At 37.9% G+C, this 18,558-nt stretch overlaps 1 protein-coding gene across 2 annotated transcripts; it reads right to left on the bottom strand.

Moving 5' to 3' along the window:
* Window position 1: 1 nt before the first annotated feature.
* Window positions 2-17,956, bottom strand: LOC139753285 (uncharacterized). Of its 2 annotated transcripts, none has more exons than XM_071669578.1 (2): window positions 15,486-17,956; window positions 2-6,190 (listed from the first exon to the last, which is right to left on the bottom strand). In XM_071669578.1, the coding sequence occupies exons 1-2, from the start codon at window positions 16,059-16,061 to the stop codon at window positions 4,922-4,924; spliced, it is 1,845 nt and encodes a 614-aa protein (XP_071525679.1). In that variant the 5' UTR covers window positions 16,062-17,956; the 3' UTR covers window positions 2-4,921. The 2 variants fall into 2 exon arrangements, with proteins under 2 accessions (XP_071525679.1, XP_071525671.1); XM_071669570.1 differs by having other exon boundaries at window positions 15,480-17,951.
* Window positions 17,957-18,558: the final 602 nt, after the last annotated feature.

Genomic DNA, 18,558 nt, shown 5'->3' on the forward strand with positions numbered 1-18,558 from the left:
GTTCAATGTAAAAAGTAGATTTATTTGACCTTACACACAATGAAAGTGCAGCATCCATTTTAGCATCATCGAGTCAACAATGCACACCATAAAGTAAAATGTAAATATGTTTCTGAAGTATAACATGCCTTCTTCTTTTAATCTTGAAATATTCAATATAAGAATTAGGGTGCCTCTCAAGGGTCTCCCCCTAAATCCACTTCTCCCATAAGCCTAGTCCCTTGCCAGCCATAGTTTTAGCAATCATAGGGTCTTCCAGGAACATAACTCCCATGGTAGGCAAAGGACTGCTGTACAAAAATGTCATCCAACATAAACTACATATATCCTTTCAGCTGTATAACAAAAATCAAAACTCCACTCATACACGAGCATTGAAAGCTTTACAGGTTAAAGCTGGAAAATTCCAATTCGCAAAAAATGTAAACCTTTAAATAAACCAAACATGTAATGAAGGACTGTTGACTGAGCAGTAATGCACATTTTATAGCTAAAGTATTCAGAGGACAATTAGCATTCTCAGATATAAAATATGTTTTAATCACATTAATCAATATACGTAAACCATTTCTCATTATTCTATCTGCTTGGCAGCAACTTTTCTATAAGTTAGCAACAAGAGACATATATAGAATAAGTTTTAAAATCACACTCCTTGTCATTGTATTCTTTAATCTAGTGAATGGACAATATAAATCTATAGTCTCCCAATCAAGAAAATTTATTCCCCAGAGAAAAAATCGGAAGATCCTTGGAGACATTGGGCTCTCAACTTTTTGTTACAAAAAAGTTTTAACAAAAATTAAGATATCTCAGAATACATCTCATCAATTAATCATGCTGCCACATGAAACTCCCCAGCGCCAAGTTAGTGAGTCATGACCCTGATAGGCACAGGGGTTTGGTCTCTTGTCACATGTTCCCTGGTCAGTTATCAAGTTTAATAATTTCTGGGTAGGTCCCAGGATACAGGTGGTTACTAACATTTGGTGCTGACAGAGCAGTCACTCATCAGTCAGTTCTGTTTCAGCAGGTGAGTTTCCAGGATGCAAGTTTGATGTTCTTTGGTTAACTCATTTATTTTCAAGTATGTTGGAAAGGAGGAGCATAGGAAAAAGATCTGGTTTGACATGCATGGTTTGTTACCATCAAATAATAAAAGCTAATAATCATTCTTGCAATGGGCAGGTGCCAATGGTGTGAGGTATTAAAGAACTGAAGAGAACTGTCAATGAGTTGCACAGTGATGGTCAAGCAGATGAAGCCCAACAACTCTGGTTATGCAAATCAGATAAACATCCCTAAATCAATGTTCTGATGTCTTAACACAGAGCTGAAACTGTGTCTCAGTTAATCAAATTGACTATATTGGTGTGCATAATGATAGTAACCACTTGATATTATCGCACTCTTGGCCATTCCAATTAATAGCAAAAATGCACGCTATTAACCATATTTCTACATACTATGAACATGGACTGGACTCAGCATTTGCAGTCTTCAACCCACCTACATCTACAATAAATTATCAGGAACCAAACATCTACTCAATAATGCCTGATACAGTTGCTGAGTTGGTTATGGAAACCGTAAGGCAGGAACTAAAGGATGCTGATTGTTTTCGACTACAGATTGTTGGTTCAGTTGATAAGTATTCAGTCAACAAGTCTATTACAGCTAATTACTTTAACTTAGTTAAAGGAAGGGATACAACAAAAATTTTTCTGAGTGCACACCATTCAGACAAGAATGGAGCTGAAGTTTTAGATGCTGTTCTTATCAATTTGACAAACTGGTATTGGGGAAATTTCAGAACAGAAGTTGACCAGACTGACAGCAGTTGGTTAAACTGCCAACACTGGTAATGAAGATGAACTCTAGGCCAAGTTAAAAGCATATTGAGGGAGAGATGCATCTGGCTTTTGTCTAGATTTTATGTGTAACACAGATCTGACACAGCATTTTCTAACCCAGAATCATCAGTTATGTAAATCAAGCATTAAAGAACCAATCTCAAAGCTATGACTTCACTTAACAGAGGTTTGGCAACTGGGACCTATGAATTGGAAAAGATTGCAGAGGAGGCTGGTTCAAAGCTCTACATGCCTTCAGAACTCTTTGAAGTTCTTGGTCGATCATCTAGTTAATCAGTCTGGGAGAATTTCTTAACTATAAGAAGACACTAGAATTCTTTATCAACTCACAAGAATAGAATGCAAAATGAGACTTAAGACTGTGGAAAGAAGGTGGAGACCAAAAGTATACTCAATACTGATGCTGGACTTGAGTCATCTTTTTAAAAACTTCAAAAAGTGAAAAATCAATGGCAACTCACTGTAACACTGGAGTTGCTCATACAGTGGCTCTTGATTCTCTGTGATGGCAAACATGGCAAGTGTCAGAACCAAAACTTCAAAAAGTAAAAACTCAATGACAACTCTCTGTGACAATGAAGTTGCTTAAACAGTTGCTCTTGCTTCTCTATGATGGCAAACATGAAAAAAAAAATGAAAAAGACAACAGTGCATGTAACTGATGATGGTGAAAAAAGAAAGGTTTACAATTCTCTTGTTATGATAAAGCAGTGTTTAGCAAGTGTCAGGACCGAAGCTGTACTAAGTGTAAAAGAATGTTTAACTCAAAGACTTGACAAGTACCAAGAAGACAATACAAAGTGGATGAAGATGTTTCTTGAGGCATGAAATGCTAAGCAGATGACTAACTTGACAAGAGATGTAGTGGGACTTTTTGAGAACTCTCTTATTCAGTACTCTGAAATTATACTGGAAAACTACGTGTTACAAAATTTCCATGAGTGAAACCATTTTTTCTTAGTTTTCCAAGTTAGTGTAGGCTTCCATTACACTAACTCTTCACAGTGCTGGGCCTGAACATACAGTCTTGTGTAACAAGGTTTGAAGGGCCCTAAACACAGTAGATACTTAAAGAGCAGTACTACCAGTCATATGTACATTGCACTTAACAGTACAGGAACTGCACATTTTGATCCATGACCAGCTGTGGCAAAATTTCTTAAGAAAGAGCACAGATATAGGTTTCCAAAACAGAAATGCACAAAAAAACAAGATTTTGTGAAAAAGTACTTTGCTAAAGACAACATAGTTTGAGTAAACTGTAAGAACATCTTTTTTGTATAATATACTTTATGAAACCATGAATATACTTTGTTTAAATCATTAAACTTTATTCTATTTCATTTTCTAAACTTTATTCTATTTCATTTTTGCATTCTACACCTTTATGGTCATGTCTATTTTGTATAAGTGTACAACTTTTTAAGTTGCCTAATACTGTACAAAGCACATTAACTTAAAGAGTGAGTGAGGAAAGATTTACAAAAAGGGTATATGTGTCAGAGGTGGAGGAAACAAGGAGAAGCGGGAAACCAAATTGGAGGTGGAAGGATGGAGTGAAGAAGATTTTGAGCGATCCGGGCCTGAACATACAGGAGGGTGAAAGGTGTGTAAGGTATAGAGTGAATTGGAACGATGTGATTATGTGCTGTCATTGGATTGAACTAGGGAATGTGAAGTGTCTGGGGTAAACCATAGAAAGGTCTGTGGGGCCTGGATGTGGAAAGGGAGCTGTGGCTTTGGTGCCTTACAAATGACAACTAGAGACTGAGTGTGAATGAATGTGGCCTTTTTGTCTTTTCCTGGCGCTACCTTGCTGGAGGGGGGAAGGGGGATGCTATTTCATGTGTGGCTGGGTGGCGACAGGAATAGATGAAGGCAGCAAGTATGAATATATACATGTGTATATATGTATATGTCTGTGTATATATATGTATGTATACAATGAAATGTATATGTATGTATATGTGTGTGTATGGGCGTTTATGTATATACATGTGTATGTGGATGGGTTGGGCCATTTCTCATCTGTTTCCTTGCGCTACCTCGCTGATGTGAAAAATGGTGATAAGTATAACATGAATAAATAAAAACTAATCAATCGATGCTAAAGACAGCAATATTGGTTTTACATTATGATTTATGTAACTTCTTCCTTAATACTGTTTAATTCATGTTTGTTTTAATTTGATTTACATTTTCATGGCAGAAACCTCTGAAATCATAACTTTCCTGCATAATGTAAATCAATTTTGGATATTTAATATCATTTGTCCTTATTTTCCTACAGCTAAAATGAAATTAATAAATATCTTTCATAACATGTGATGAGTCCCATTCCTATCCCAGTATGTAAAGGTAGAAAATACATCTCGTTTACAGAGACTGATCCAGGAGTTTAAACGTGGGGCCCAGATTAATAAGGGGAAGGGGATCCAGATGACGAGACTTCACTTGCTTAAGTTGCTTGAGCCAAATATACACATAATGCATGCACATATGCCACATCTAGAACTGTGCACTCTAAACATGTAATTTTCAATGGCTAGTTGTATTATATACCAGATGGAGAGGGTGGCTTGATGAAGGAGGAATCTAGATCCAACACACCTCATGTGCTGGTTCACCTCTGCCTTTATCATCCAATGAAATTTCAAAAAATTTCTTGTAATTTCTTACTATCAGTATGATCTAATTGGCATGAACTGTATGAAGAGTTAAAATGTGTTGCAGAGCTCCTACTGCTATTCCATGTTCTTACCAAAGCGATTTTCTTTTCTTTTTCAATGTATATGGTCTTTTATGAAAATCATTGTCAAAACTCATACTTCAATTCTAAAGGTAATACATTCACATAAGCATAAGATTCTTCTAAGCTTATGGGTACATACTCCTTGTTACTAAAAACATCTGTGGAAAGAAAACATTCCATGTGGTTATAAAATTATTCAAATCCAGTCAAATTCTTGATTACAAATAAAGGTCAAATGGACCCCTATAAGCTGAAAGATCACATTCAAGTCAAGTGTCCTGCATTTATATAATCATTATTTAACTTCACCAGCATCACTATCATCACTCCCAAGTATTTCCTCTCCTTCACCTACTCCACCAAATATCTCAGTTGAGTTTGATGCTGTCTTCCAAAATCTTTTAGAAGCTGCTTGGGCCTCAGCTGCAATACCTGCTTGAAAACCTATATTCTGACCAGCAGAAAAGAGCTGCATGCGGTCACCTAAGGTCTCTATCTGTCGAACGGGAAAAGTGATGTTCCAATCTATATGAGGCGATTTTTCTTCACCAGCTTCTTCATTATGAACAAATACTTCCTCTTTTACTATCTGCACTTCTTTATCTAATTCTGAAACTGACAATATCTGCTCACTATCAGAAATCTTGTCAACTTCATCTCTGATAGATGCACTTGCCCTTTCCTTTGGTAAATCACCCACAACAGTATCATATTTCACAGCTTGGGCCTCATCTGCAATACCTGCTTGAAAACCTATATTCTGACCAGCAGAAAAGAGCTGCATGCGGTCACCTAAGGTCTCTATCTGTCGAACAGGAAAAGTGATGTTCCAATCTATACGAGGTGATTTTTCTTCACTAGCTTCTTCATTATGAACAAATACTTCCTCTTTTACTATCTGCACTTCTTTATCTAATTCTGAAACTGACAATATCTGTTCACTATCAGAAACCTTGTCAACTTCATCTCTGACAGATGCACTTGCCCCTTCCTTTGGTAAATCACCCACAACAGTATCATATTTCACAGCGGTACACTTGAAGCTAGACAAAGGGTTCACATCCATATTACAAACTCTGTTTCCTATATCTTCCACATCATCTTGATAATGCTGCATCTCACTATCATATGTTTGCTCAAAATGGTTGTTTGTGCGTAATGAAATTTCATGGGATACAGGAAGAGAGAAAACACATTCTCCCTCTTCTTGGAACTTCCTATCTTTCTCTGCATCCTCTTGTAATCTGTTCATCTCATCCTTATCCAATTCCATCTTAAGCTTCCTGTATACCTCTAGCCTCTCTTCATCACTATCTTCTACTTCTTCTTCTTCTGGAGAATCAGAAGTTGAAAGAATTTTCAGTGTTGGAGAATTGGAATGGCTTTCAGAAATATTTTCAAAGCTTGAAGTGTTCTTTTTCTGTATTTCCATTCTATCCTGTCCACAAATGTCAAGTTTATCATCATATATGTCTTTACTCAAGTTTTCTAGAGCCTGCTCCCTTTTAAGGCTTGGACCCATATGTTTCTGTTCTGTTGTTTGTGGGATATCAACATTCACTCCCTGTAAGAAGTAAGGGTTTCATGAGATTGGATGGTATTTAAAGACATACGAATGTTGGAAATATAAGCTAAAAGAATAAGAATGTTAAACAGATACTTTATTCATTTACGACAAAGGTATAAGGGTAACCCACTTCTACAGCCTGAGAAGCTGGGTTCAACTACAAACCAACATAAATGTGATGTAGCACTGATGACAATATCCACGTCACTGTACAATCACACCCTGGACTTTCAAACCCAAGCAGAGTAATATACATGTTCTGCCTTGAAAGGTCATTACAAAATTATCAAATTTTTCATGATAATTTTTTTTTTCCCTGACCAAGTGTTGCATGTGTAGGATGTTTTTTCATATTACCTGTTTCCTGCATGAGTGAGGTGGTGCTAGGAAAAGACAAAGAATTGGCTCATTCATTCAAATCCACTCATAAATAATGTACTGAAACCAGAGCCCACTACCAACAACCAAGTCCCATAGCCTATTCTGTGGATTTCTTATGACCACTTCATATGCCCCAATTCAGTTCAACGAGAGTATGTCACCTTCAGTATATTACATCACTCCCATTCTTTCCATCCCATGCACTCTTCTCACCCTCCTGGATAATCAGGTCCTTACAACTCAAACAGCTCTCCCATTCCATCCTCCTATCTCCCTCTCTTCCTTCCTTCCTCTACTTCTGACAATTACATCCTCTTCATCAATATCTCTTTGCTCTTTCTCTCCATGTGTCCAAATCATTTCAGCATGCCCTTTACAGCTCTCTAAACCATACTCCACTTAATACCATACACTTCTCTAACTCTGTCATCCCTTACACAATCAATCTTACTCACATCCCATTTTGTCTTTAGGCATTTCATTTCCAAAACTCTAACTTTCTTCTGTTATTTTGCATTTAGGGATTAAGACTTGCAACCATTGGGCCTATTAAATCATCAAATATACCCACCTTTGCCCTTACCTGCAGGGACCTCTCATGCTCACTCATCAATGCACCCAGAGAATCTGCCCCTTCATCTACCCTCTCGTTCACGTCATCTCCCACAATTCCACTTGCTGCTATGTCCACTCCCAGGTTTCTAAAATATTCCACTTCCACCAGGCTCTCCACATTCAAGCATGCAAACCAACCTCTCACCAACTTGCTCAACCTCATTACCTTACTTATATTCACATTTACTCTACCAAACTCAAAAAACCATCTGGAGTTTCTCATCCAAGTCTGCCACTTGAGCTATGTCATCTGCAAACAGCAACTAACTCATCTCACAGACCCCAGGATACTGTTGACTTTCCCCCCTCTCCAAGACCCTCACATTTATCTTCCTTACCATCCATCCAAAGACTAATCTAGTTTAAACAGCCATGGTGACATTACACAACCATGATACAAACCCACCTACTTACACATATGCCATACTCTTCCAGCATAAAATGTTCAGCATCTAAAAGCTCTCCTCCTGCATCATATATTGTAGAACCTTCTGCAATGTCTCTCTGTCAAACCAGATTCATAAATGCCACACTTAAATCCCTCTCTTTCTCTTGGTATTTCTCACACAAATTTTCAAGGTCCACACATTTTCTACTACTTAGTGCACATTGCTCTTTCCTAATCTGAAACTCTGTGCATGTGACTATCCTCTCAATCATCCCGTATATTCAATGGGCTTATACAATTATAATTCCAGGATTCACTTTTGTCCCCTTTCCTTTGTAAAATGCCAATGTTCAGTCATTTTGCCAGTTCTCAGCTGCCTCACCTTTGGCCTGAATGACCAATCAACAAAACTCTACCACCCCCCACTTCTTGAGAAATCAAACTGCAATCTCACTGACTCCAGCTGCTTTGCCACACTTCATCTTCTGCAAGGTTTTCACCAACTCCTCTCTTTTCACCAAACAATATGCCATGACTTTTGCTCTGCATAAATCCTCATCCCAAATATCCCATATCCATTATCATTAAAAAGTCTCAAAATTCTCACCCCAGCTCCTCTAACCTCTACTTCGCCTGTTACCTCTTCCCCAACTGCTTCCTCAATGGTGCTCCTGTTGATTCTCGTACTCTCTTCACACTATTAATCTCCTTCCAAAATAATTTCTTAATCCTCCTGAAATTTGCTGATATTCTCTCATCATATCTCTCATTTGCCCTCTTTTTAAGCCATGCACCATCCTCTTGATTTCCTACCCTTTTTTACATCTCTCAAATATTCATACTCCTTCCCTGCAGGTAGCTCCCATACACCTCTTTCCTTTCTTTCATAGGTAACTTAACATCCTCATTCCACCACTAACTACACTTTCTCAAGCACCTATTTCCCATCTTCCCATAAAACACACTTCACCTAAGCATGTAAGCAATGCTTGCCTACATACCTTCCACTCCTTGCTTAATCCCACAGTTCCAATTACTCTCTCACCACTCATTCAATATCTCTTGGTATTTCCACATAAAAGCCTCTCTTTCAAGCTCTTTCACTTTCACCACCTTCTTCCTACCTATTTCATAACCTCTTTTCAAAAAATACTACAAACTTTTACACTAGCTTCCACCAAGAAGTAATCAGAATCACACTAGTTGTCTCTCTTAGCATATTCATATTCAACAGCTTCTCCAATGCACACCAGTCAATCAGTACATAATCCAATAATGCCCAATGACCACCCCCCCAAATCACCCATGTATACTTACTTACATATGCATCTTTTTTTCTTAATTCAAGTATTCCAAATAATCAATCCTTTTTCAGCACATAACTTGACAAGTTGTTCATCATTTTCATTTACACAAGATGCCCCCTGCACCCTAACTATACCCTCACCTGTCACATCAACAATGAAATCTTCTACCATTAATACTCAATCATTTGCATTACTACTGCTCAAGCACTCATTCAGATTCTCCAAAAAGACTCACTTCCTCATCTCTCTCACAAAATACTAACAAGTGCATAGGCAAAGATAATCACCTATCTCTTGCAATCTAATGTCTTTCTCACCCACTTCATTCTGGAACCCACTTCCTTACACTCTTATACACATTCTCACAATTCCTCCTTCAACCATGCACCATGCTATCTCATCTTTTGCTCTGTCCACTTACTTACCCAAACATTTCCCTTCAGACATCCCCAAACCATTCTTCCCACTTCCCCTTAAACTTAAATTCACCCAGAGTCAGAACATCCAGGTTCCTCTTCCCAAGCATATCACCCAACTCTCCCAGCTCCTCATCCTAAATACATCCACACATATTCAGATACCCCAGCCAGTCTCTCTGAAGAGCAATCCTCGCTTGGCTCTTTCTTCTGTTCCCACTTCTAAAATTGCAACATATGGAAGGGAGCGTTTCTACCCTCCTACTCCTAACTCAATTACCACTTCTTACAAAATGAAGGAGATACATGGGTAGTTTTAGTATTAAAGTCACCAAAGATAAAGAAAATATGATCAGAGAATAAAGAATCACGTGAGTTTTGTGTTTTCAGATGTTAATTGTAAATTGAGTTCCAGCAACCCATATGCATATGAAACAGAGAAAGACAGCAACCTGGGCCAGGGTAGGAAAATACAATATCTATAAAGTGCTGGCTCACTGCATAGATGTCACTACTCCAAACACACAAGCAAAAGTACTTCCCTATTCAGTGCCTGACCAGTAGTAAATGCCAACTGTAGAAAGAAATATGAATACATAAATCTCAAATATTCTCCCCTATCCCTGGGGATACGGGAGTAAGAATACTTCCCACGCATTCCTCACGTGTCATAGAAGGCGAATAAAGGAGACAGGAGCGGGGGGGGGCTAGAAACCCTCCCCTCCTTGTATTTTAACTTTTTAAAAGGGGAAACAGAAGAAGGAGTCACACGGGGAGTGCTCATCCTCCTCGAAGGCTTAGATTGGGGTGTCTAAATGTGTGTGGATGTAACCAAGATGAGAAAAAAGGAGAGATAGGTAGTATGTTTGAGGAAAGGAACCTGGATGTTTTGGCTCTGAGTGAAACAAAGCTCAAGGGTAAAGGGGAAGAGTGGTTTGGGAATGTCTTGGGAGTAAAGTCAGGGGTTAGTGAGAGGACAAGAGCAAGGGAAGGAGTAGCAGTACTCCTGAAACAGGAGTGGTGGGAGTATGTGATAGAGTGTAAGAAAGTAAGCTCTAGATTGATACGGGTAAAACTGAAAGTTGATGGAGATGGGTGATTATTGGTGCATATGCACCTGGGCATGAGAAGAAAGATCATGAGAGGCAAGTGTTTTGGGAGCAGCTGAATGAGTGTGTTAGTGGTTTTGATGCATGAGACCGGGTTATGGTGATGGGTGATTTGAATGCAAAGGTGAGTAATGTGGCAGTTGAGGGAATAATTGGTATACATGGGGTGTTCAGTGTTGTAAATGGAAATGGTCAAGACCTTGTAGATTTATGAGCTGAATAAGGACTGGTGATTGGGAATACCTGGTTTAAAAAGAGAGAAATACATAAGTATACGTATGTAAGTAGGAGAGATGGCCAGAGAGCATTACTGGATTATGTGTTAATTGATAAGCGTGCGAAAGAGAGATTTTTGGATGTTAATGTGCTGAGAGGTGCAACTGGAGGGATGTCTGATCATTCTCTCGTGGAGGCGAAGGTGAAGATTTGTAGAGGTTTTCAGAAAAGAAGAGAGAATGTTGGGGTGAAGAGAGTGGTGAGAGTAAGTGAGCTTGGGAAGGAGACTTGTGTGAGGAAGTACCAAGAGAGACTGAATACAGAATGGAAAAAGGTGAGAACAAAGGAGGTAAGGGGAGTGGGGGAGGAATGGGATGTATTTAGGGAAGCAGTGATGGCTTGTGCAAAAGATGCTTGTGGCATGAGAAGCATGGGAGGTGCACAGATTAGAAAGAGTAGTGAGTGGTGGGATGAAGAAGTAAGATTATTAGTGAAAGAGAAGAGAGAGGCATTTGGATGATTTTTGCAGGGAAATAATGCAAATGAGTGGGAGATGTATAAAGGAAAGAGGCAGGAGGTCAAGAGAAAGGTTCAAGAAGTGAAAAAGAGGGCAAATGAGAGTTGGGGTGAGAGAGTATTATTAAATTTTAGGGAGAATAAAAAGATGTTTTGGAAGGGGGTAAATAAAGTGTGTAAGACAAGGGAACAAATCGGAACTTCAGTGAAGGGGGCAAATGGGGAGGTGATAACAAGTAGTGGTGATGTGAGAAGGAGATGGAGCGAGTATTTTGAAGGTTTGTTGAATGTGTTTGATGATAGAGTGGCAGATATAGGGTGTTTTGGTCGAGGTGGTGTGCAAAGTGAGAGGGTTAGGGAAAATGATTTGGTAAACAGAGAAGAGGTAGTAAAAGCTTTGCAGAAGATGAAAGCCGGCAAGGCAGTGGGTTTGGATGGTACTGCAGTGGAATTTATTAAAAAAGGGGGTGATTGTATTGTTGACTGGTTGGTAAGGTTATTTAATGTATGTATGATTCATGGTAAGGTGCCTGAGGATTGGCGGAAGGCTTGCATAGTGCCACTGTACAAAGGCAAAGGGGATAAGAGTGAGTGCTCAAATTACAGAGGTATAAGTTTGTTGAGTATTCCTGGTAAATTATATGGGAGGGTATTGATTGAGAGGGTGAAGGCATGTACAGAACATCAGATTGGAGAAGAGCAGTGTGATTCAGAAATGGTAGAGGATGTGTGGATCAGGTGTTTGCTTTGAAGAATGTATGTGAGAAATACTTAGAAAAGCAAATGGATTTGTATGTAGCATTTATGGATCTGAAGAAGGCATATGATAGAGTTGATAGAGATGCCCTGTGGAAGGTATTAAGAATACATGGTGTGGGAGGCACGTTATTAGAAGCAGTGAAAAGTTTTTATCGAGGATATAAGGCATGTGTACGTGTAGGAAGAGAGGAAAGTGATTGGTTCTCGGTAAATGTAGGTTTGCGGCAGGGGTATGTGATGTCTCCATGGTTGTTTAATATGTTTATGGATGGGGTTGTTAGGGAGGTGAATGCAAGAGATTTGGAAAGAGGGGCAAGTATGCAGTCTGTTGTGGATGAGAGAGCTTGGGGAGTGAGTCAGTTGTTGTTCGCTGATGATACAGTGCTGGTGGCTGATTCATGTGAGAAACTGCATTGTGGATGAGAGAGCTTGGGAAGTGAGTCAGTTGTTGTTCTCTGATGATACAGCACTGGTGGCTGATTCATGTGAGAAACTGCAGAAGCTGGTGACTGAGTTTGGTAAAGCGTGTGAAAGAAGAAAGTTGAGAATAAATGTGAATAAGAGTAAGGTTATTAGGTACAGTAAGGTTGAGGGTCAAGTCAATTGGGAGGTAAGTTTGAATGGAGGAAAACTGAAGGAAGTGAAGTGTTTTAGATATCTGGCAGTGGATTTGGCAGCGGATGGAACCATGGTAGCAAAAGTGAATCATAGGGTGGGGGAGGGGGCAAAAATTCTGGGAGCCTTGAAGAATGTTTGGAAGTCGAGAACATTATCTCGGAAAGCAAAAATGGGTATGTTTGAAGGAATAGTCGTTCCAACAATGTATGGTTGCGAGGCGTGGGCTATGGATAGAGTTGTGTGGAGGAGGGTGGATGTGCTGGAAATGAGATGTTTGAGGACACTATGTGGTGTGAGGTGGTTTGATCGAGTAAGTAATAATAGGGTAAGAGAGATGTGTTGTAATAAAAAGAGCGTGGTTGAGAGAGCAGAAGAGGGTGTTTTGAAATGGTTTGGTCACATGGAGAGAATGAGTGAGGAAAGATTGACCAAGAGAATATATGTGCCAGAGGTGGAGGGAACGAGAAGTAGTAGACCAAACTGGAGGTGGAAAGATGGAGTGAAAAAGATTTTGAGTGATTGGGGCCTAAACATGTAGGAGGGTGAAAGGCGTGCAAGGAATTGATTGAATTGGAACGATGAGGTATGCCTGGGTCGACATGCTGTCAATGGATTGAACCAGGGCATGTGAAGCATCTGGGGTAAACCATGGAAAGTTCTGTGGGGCCTCGATGTGGAAAGGGAGCTGTGGTTTCGGTGCATTACTACATGACAGCTAGAGACTGAGTGTGAGCGAATGGGGCCTTTGTTGTCGTTTCCAAGCGCTACCTCGCACACATGGGTTGGGGGGGGTTGTTATTCCATGTGTGGCGAGGTGGCGATGGGAATAGATAAGGGCAGACAGTATGAATTATGTACATGTGTATATATGTATATGTCTGTCTGTGTATATATATATATATATATGTATACATTGAGATGTATAGGTATGTATATTTGGATGTGTGGACATGTATGTATATACATGTGTATGTGCGTGGGTTGAGCCATTCTTTCATCTGTTTCCTTGCACTACCTCACTAATGCAGGAGACAGCAACAAAGCAAGATAAATAAAAATAAAAATAAATCTTAATTATCAAATCAGAAAAAGATTTCAAAAAATATCTATAAATAATTACACCCTATCCAGCCATTCATCTTTCCATAATGCTTTGCTTTCATTCATATTGTTCAAAGAAGTTCATCCCAATTCTAAGCATTATGATGGATGATTTCAAAGAAACATGCTGCAATCACTGTATCTTAATATGATGGGCCCTTGAGACTTCATGAATCAAAGTTTAAAAGTCTTTAAAGCTTTCTTCAATATTCATCGTGACACACGAGACAGCCTACAGGAATGCCCTTCATAATCCTGACTAATAATAGTTAATTAATATATGACCCAAAGTCTTAGATCAATCGATGTCATACTAAAACAAAAACAAAAACATATAGGATAGGTTGCTGTTCCAATCCTAACCTTAAATAGTAAGCAGATTTAGTAATAGGAACTGCAACAATTCCAACAAACTGGGTCACTCACTTCCATGAGTGAATCAAACTACTTTTATTTCTAGGCATACTTGACAACAGTGAATGGAAAACAGTATGAGGGTAACATATTGCCTGTCCTAGGTAATCCATGGAAGCCTTCCTCTTTATATTGGAAAAGGACAGATGATTCTTCTCTTGCTCAATTTCTATCTTTCTCTTTTCTGTTCATCTCTTTCCAGATTCATGCTACAACCACAATCTGGCTACCTACACTTCCCTATCTCTATGCTATCCAGCATCTCTATCTTTCCCATGAGTTATAACTTGAAAAGGCATCGTTCATTTCTATATAAATATCAATTTTGTACTGTGCATGATGAAAGAAGTTTCACTTAATATCCAAAGCAAATATGATTAAATCTTTGGTATATGTTTTAAGAAATGCTGGAGGAAAATTTAACACTTTAATGTCTTAATGTGTAAAAGGACTGAGGTAACTAAAAAATATTTTGCATGTGCCTAATTCTTTGAAGGCAGGAAATGGTACACTGGATAAAGAATGATATATGAATTAACCCCTACATTATCCAGCACTAAGTGATTTCCCATTAGGCATAATCTGAAAAGGAGTTCTTCATTCTCTTTACTGATTCTAAATTTGCACAGTGCCTAATGACATGGGTTTCGAATAATATCTAAAGTAAACATGTTTAAATCTTTGGCACATGTTTCAAGGTACGTTGCTGGAAAACTCAATATTTACATGTTTGAATAAGCAAAATGCCTGAGAGAAATGAGAAATATTTTGCATATGCCCAATTCTTTTAATGCAAAAAATGGTTTATTGGATACAGATTGATATATGGTTTAACAAATAATAAAAAATTTAATAAAGGCATCTTTTCCCTCTTTATTTCACATGTGTTTGCTATATCCTATGTGAGTGAGGTAGCACCAACAACAGATTACTGAGCCTTTGAGAAAAATCCTTGCTTGCTTCCTTCCTCTGTTTCTTCATTAGGAAAGCTAAATAAGAAGGGAGGCTTTCCAGTTCCCTCATCCTGAATAAAAACATGTAATGCAATAACTGGTTAGGAATGATACAGAATATCGATCATGCTGCCATTTACTTGACTCAAAGGAAGGCAGTAAAGAAAGAACCTTTTCTAAATGTCATGATCACTGATCATATCTAGACCCTTAGAAGTGTTGAAGACCTTATTGTAATGACTAAACTATATAAATGGTTGGCAATTAATCAAATTAGGTAATTTCTAACTTCTAACAGGTAGTCATTGAACTGTAAAATGTGAGGGGAAATTTTGTGAAGCTGGAGAGAATAGATAAGGACATAAACAAGAGAAAGAAGAGGAAGAACAGGGTAATGTGCTGTCTGAGAATGTGTGGGAAGCCACCAACAGGAATTATTCTCTCCAGTAAAACTGATGTATCATCATTAGAAAAATACAGTAGTACAACATACCTTTACCTGCTTTGCAAGCTGCCTATTAAGTGCAATATCCTCACGCTGCTCCCACATCTTTCTGCGTTTCATTAGAATGGGCTGCAATTCATTAAGTACCCGCTTCCCCTGCTCCTTCTGTTGCTTCAGCATCCGTCGTTCTTTTCTGACGTCTGTATTCCAGAAATCATCATCAGAATCCTCTCTTTGCCTATCACAAAACTCCTTATCAATGAATGCTTCAAACACCTCATCTTCTACTACTGGTTCTTCCATATCATAAAGCACAATGGTTGCTTTTTTAGCTACTTCAGGTGAAGTATTTTCTTTTTGGACAACAGAAACATTCAAGTGTTCTAATGTTGGATTGATTTCACTGTTATTTATTCCATATTTTCTGTCAACTCTTACTTCTGCTTCTTCTATACATCCTTGACAAGAATTTAATTCTGTTTTTATTGCACTTAGTTGTTCTTTCACATACTCATAGGAGGGAAGAGCCTCACACTTTTTCCACTCCAGGTCTTGAGAACAATCCACTGAAGTGCTTTCACTCTCAAACTTATTTTCAAGACCCTGAAGTCTGAACAATGCTGCCTGCATATGAAGACTTAAACTATGTACTGCTATATAGACATTCTTCTTTTTCTCCTCAAGGCTTATGGACTTTCTTTCCTCCTGTCTGTCATGCAGCCAAAATGCCTTGGTATATTTAAGATGTTTAGTTAGGGATTTGATTTCTCTTCTGAGTACAGAAAACTGACTAGAAGTGAATAATGTATTGCGCGCAGCACAAAGTCTATCCAACAATACTGGCTCATGAATGCATAAGAGAAGCTCTGTTAAAACAGCAGACAGCTGAAGTTTTGTGATGGTTACCCATTTCTGTTGAAGATAAAGATGAAAAAATAACAAATCTAAAATTGTGTAAATGCTGGGTCTTAGGGGCAGAAATAAAATGGAAATCAAAAGAACTATAAAATTCTACATGAATTCATGACAACTGTTATTTGTGAGATGGGCTAGGAAAATGATAGACACATTTGACTATATCTGAATAATTTACTTCACGTAGCACAAAGTCTATACTACATGAATCATAAGAGCACAATTTTCAAAACAGTAGACAGATGAAGTTTTGTGATAGCCAATACTACTGAAGTATAAAAATATAAGAAAATGAAAAATGTAATCTGAATCTAACACCGTGAAAATACACACAATGGCACAGCGCACAGTGTTAACTTGTACCGATTATGAATTTCAGGGATGACTGTGTTGTTGATTGGTTGGTAAGTATATTCATTGTATGTATGGATCTATGGATCATGGTAAAGTGCCTGAGGACTGGCAGAAAGCATGTAAATTGCCACTGTACAATAGCAAAGGGGGTAAAGGTGAGTGTTTAAACTAAAGACGCATAAGTTCGTTGAGTATTCCTGGGAAATTATATGGGAGGGTATTGATTGAGATGGTGAAGGCATTACAGAGCATCAGACTGGAGAGGAGCAGCGTGCTTTCAGAAGTGGTAGAGTATGTGTGGATCAAGTGTTTGCTTTGAAGGATTTGTGAGAGAAATACTTAGAGAAACAGATAGATTTGTATGTAACATTTCTGGATCTGGTTTGGGAGGTATCCTACTAAAAGCAGGGAAACGTTTTTATCAAGAATGTAAGGCATGCGTACATGTAGGAAGAAAGGAGAGTGATTGGTTCCCAGTGAATTGAAATACACAGTCTTTTATACACAATTTTATCAGTTCAGTGAAAACAGACTTTGAAACAGATAAGTGAATATCATCCAAGACATCAAACAAATATTCACCTGTACTAATCAATCTTTATATGGAATTTTTTTTAAACAAAATTACTACAGGATATCATACCTTCTAATGCAATTTGGTTTAGGTATGTAGATGAGGATGATGTTCTTTGTGTTTAGCCAACAAATGAAAATTCACAAATATTTCTCCACTTACTTAACAATTTGGTAACTTCCATCAAATTTACTGTAGAAAATGAAAATAATGGTATGTTACCATTTTTAGATTGCATGATCCAGAGGCAAGGAAACAAGTTTAAGTTTAGTACATACAGAAAATTTACCAATGTATGCTCATATATCCATTATTACTCATCTCAACATGACAAGAGTTAAATTATCATCATTTCAATCTATGTTCCTTAGAGCATTACATATTTGCAGTCCACAGTAAATTGATGATGAGTTTGAGAAGATATATTCTATTGGGTCTAAGTTAAAGTACCCTAGATCTTTAAATGATATATCCCTTACGTTAGCAAAGAAATCACTTTATAGAGTTAAGCCCAAACCTCCCATTCACACTAAGAATCTTTTAGTTCTCCCTTTTAATAATAATTTTACTTTACTTCCCATGTTGCTTAAATCCTTTAATGTAAATGTTGCCTTCAACAACAATAATACTATAAGGAATATCTTAATCAGGAAGTCACCAGAAAATTCTCCTGGATGCATCTAGAAAGTGCCATGTAGAAATTGTGATAAGTTTTATGTTGGGACGACTGGTAAGGATCTTTCTGTTAAACTTAAGCAACATAAATATAGTATAAGAACGGGACAAGAATCAAATGCCATGTTTAATAAAATCAAAAACTATGATCATTGTATTGACTGAAGTAATGCCATCTCAGTTATAACCTCTAACTCTATTACCATGAGAAGTATCATTGAATCTTCTATTATTAAATACACAAAGAATTATAATATTAATATTAGTAATGATCCATACAAATTAGATAGCTATTGTTGATAAAATTTGTAAAATAATTAGTTTATGAATGCTCGTTGTCTTGTGCAATCGCATGTTTACCAAATGGCGTCCTAGCTTCGTTTCTTCGATATATATTAACTACCTGTTATATTTCTCTCTTGTGTCTCCCCTGATGATGCAATTATTAAACGAAAGTGCACTGTGGAACTCATCGTGTTTCAGTTTCCCCGTGGACTCATAGGAATATTTACACATATATATAATTATTTATCAGCACATAAACCTACAAGCTCTTCACCATTTCCATTTACAACACTGAACACCCCATGTATACCAATTATTCCCTCA

Source organism: Panulirus ornatus, chromosome 2 (genome assembly GCF_036320965.1).
Source record: "Panulirus ornatus isolate Po-2019 chromosome 2, ASM3632096v1, whole genome shotgun sequence".
Taxonomy (NCBI): domain Eukaryota; kingdom Metazoa; phylum Arthropoda; class Malacostraca; order Decapoda; family Palinuridae; genus Panulirus; species Panulirus ornatus.

Excerpts from the sequence above, each read along its gene's own strand:
- LOC139753285 (XM_071669570.1), bottom strand. The coding sequence starts at position 16,061 with ATGCAGGCAGCATTGTTCAGACTTCAGGGTCTTGAAAATAAGTTTGAG. Across the intron at positions 6,191-15,479 it reads AGCTTGCAAAGCAGGTAAAG|GGAGTGAATGTTGATATCCC; the intron begins GTATGTTGTACT and ends TACTTCTTACAG.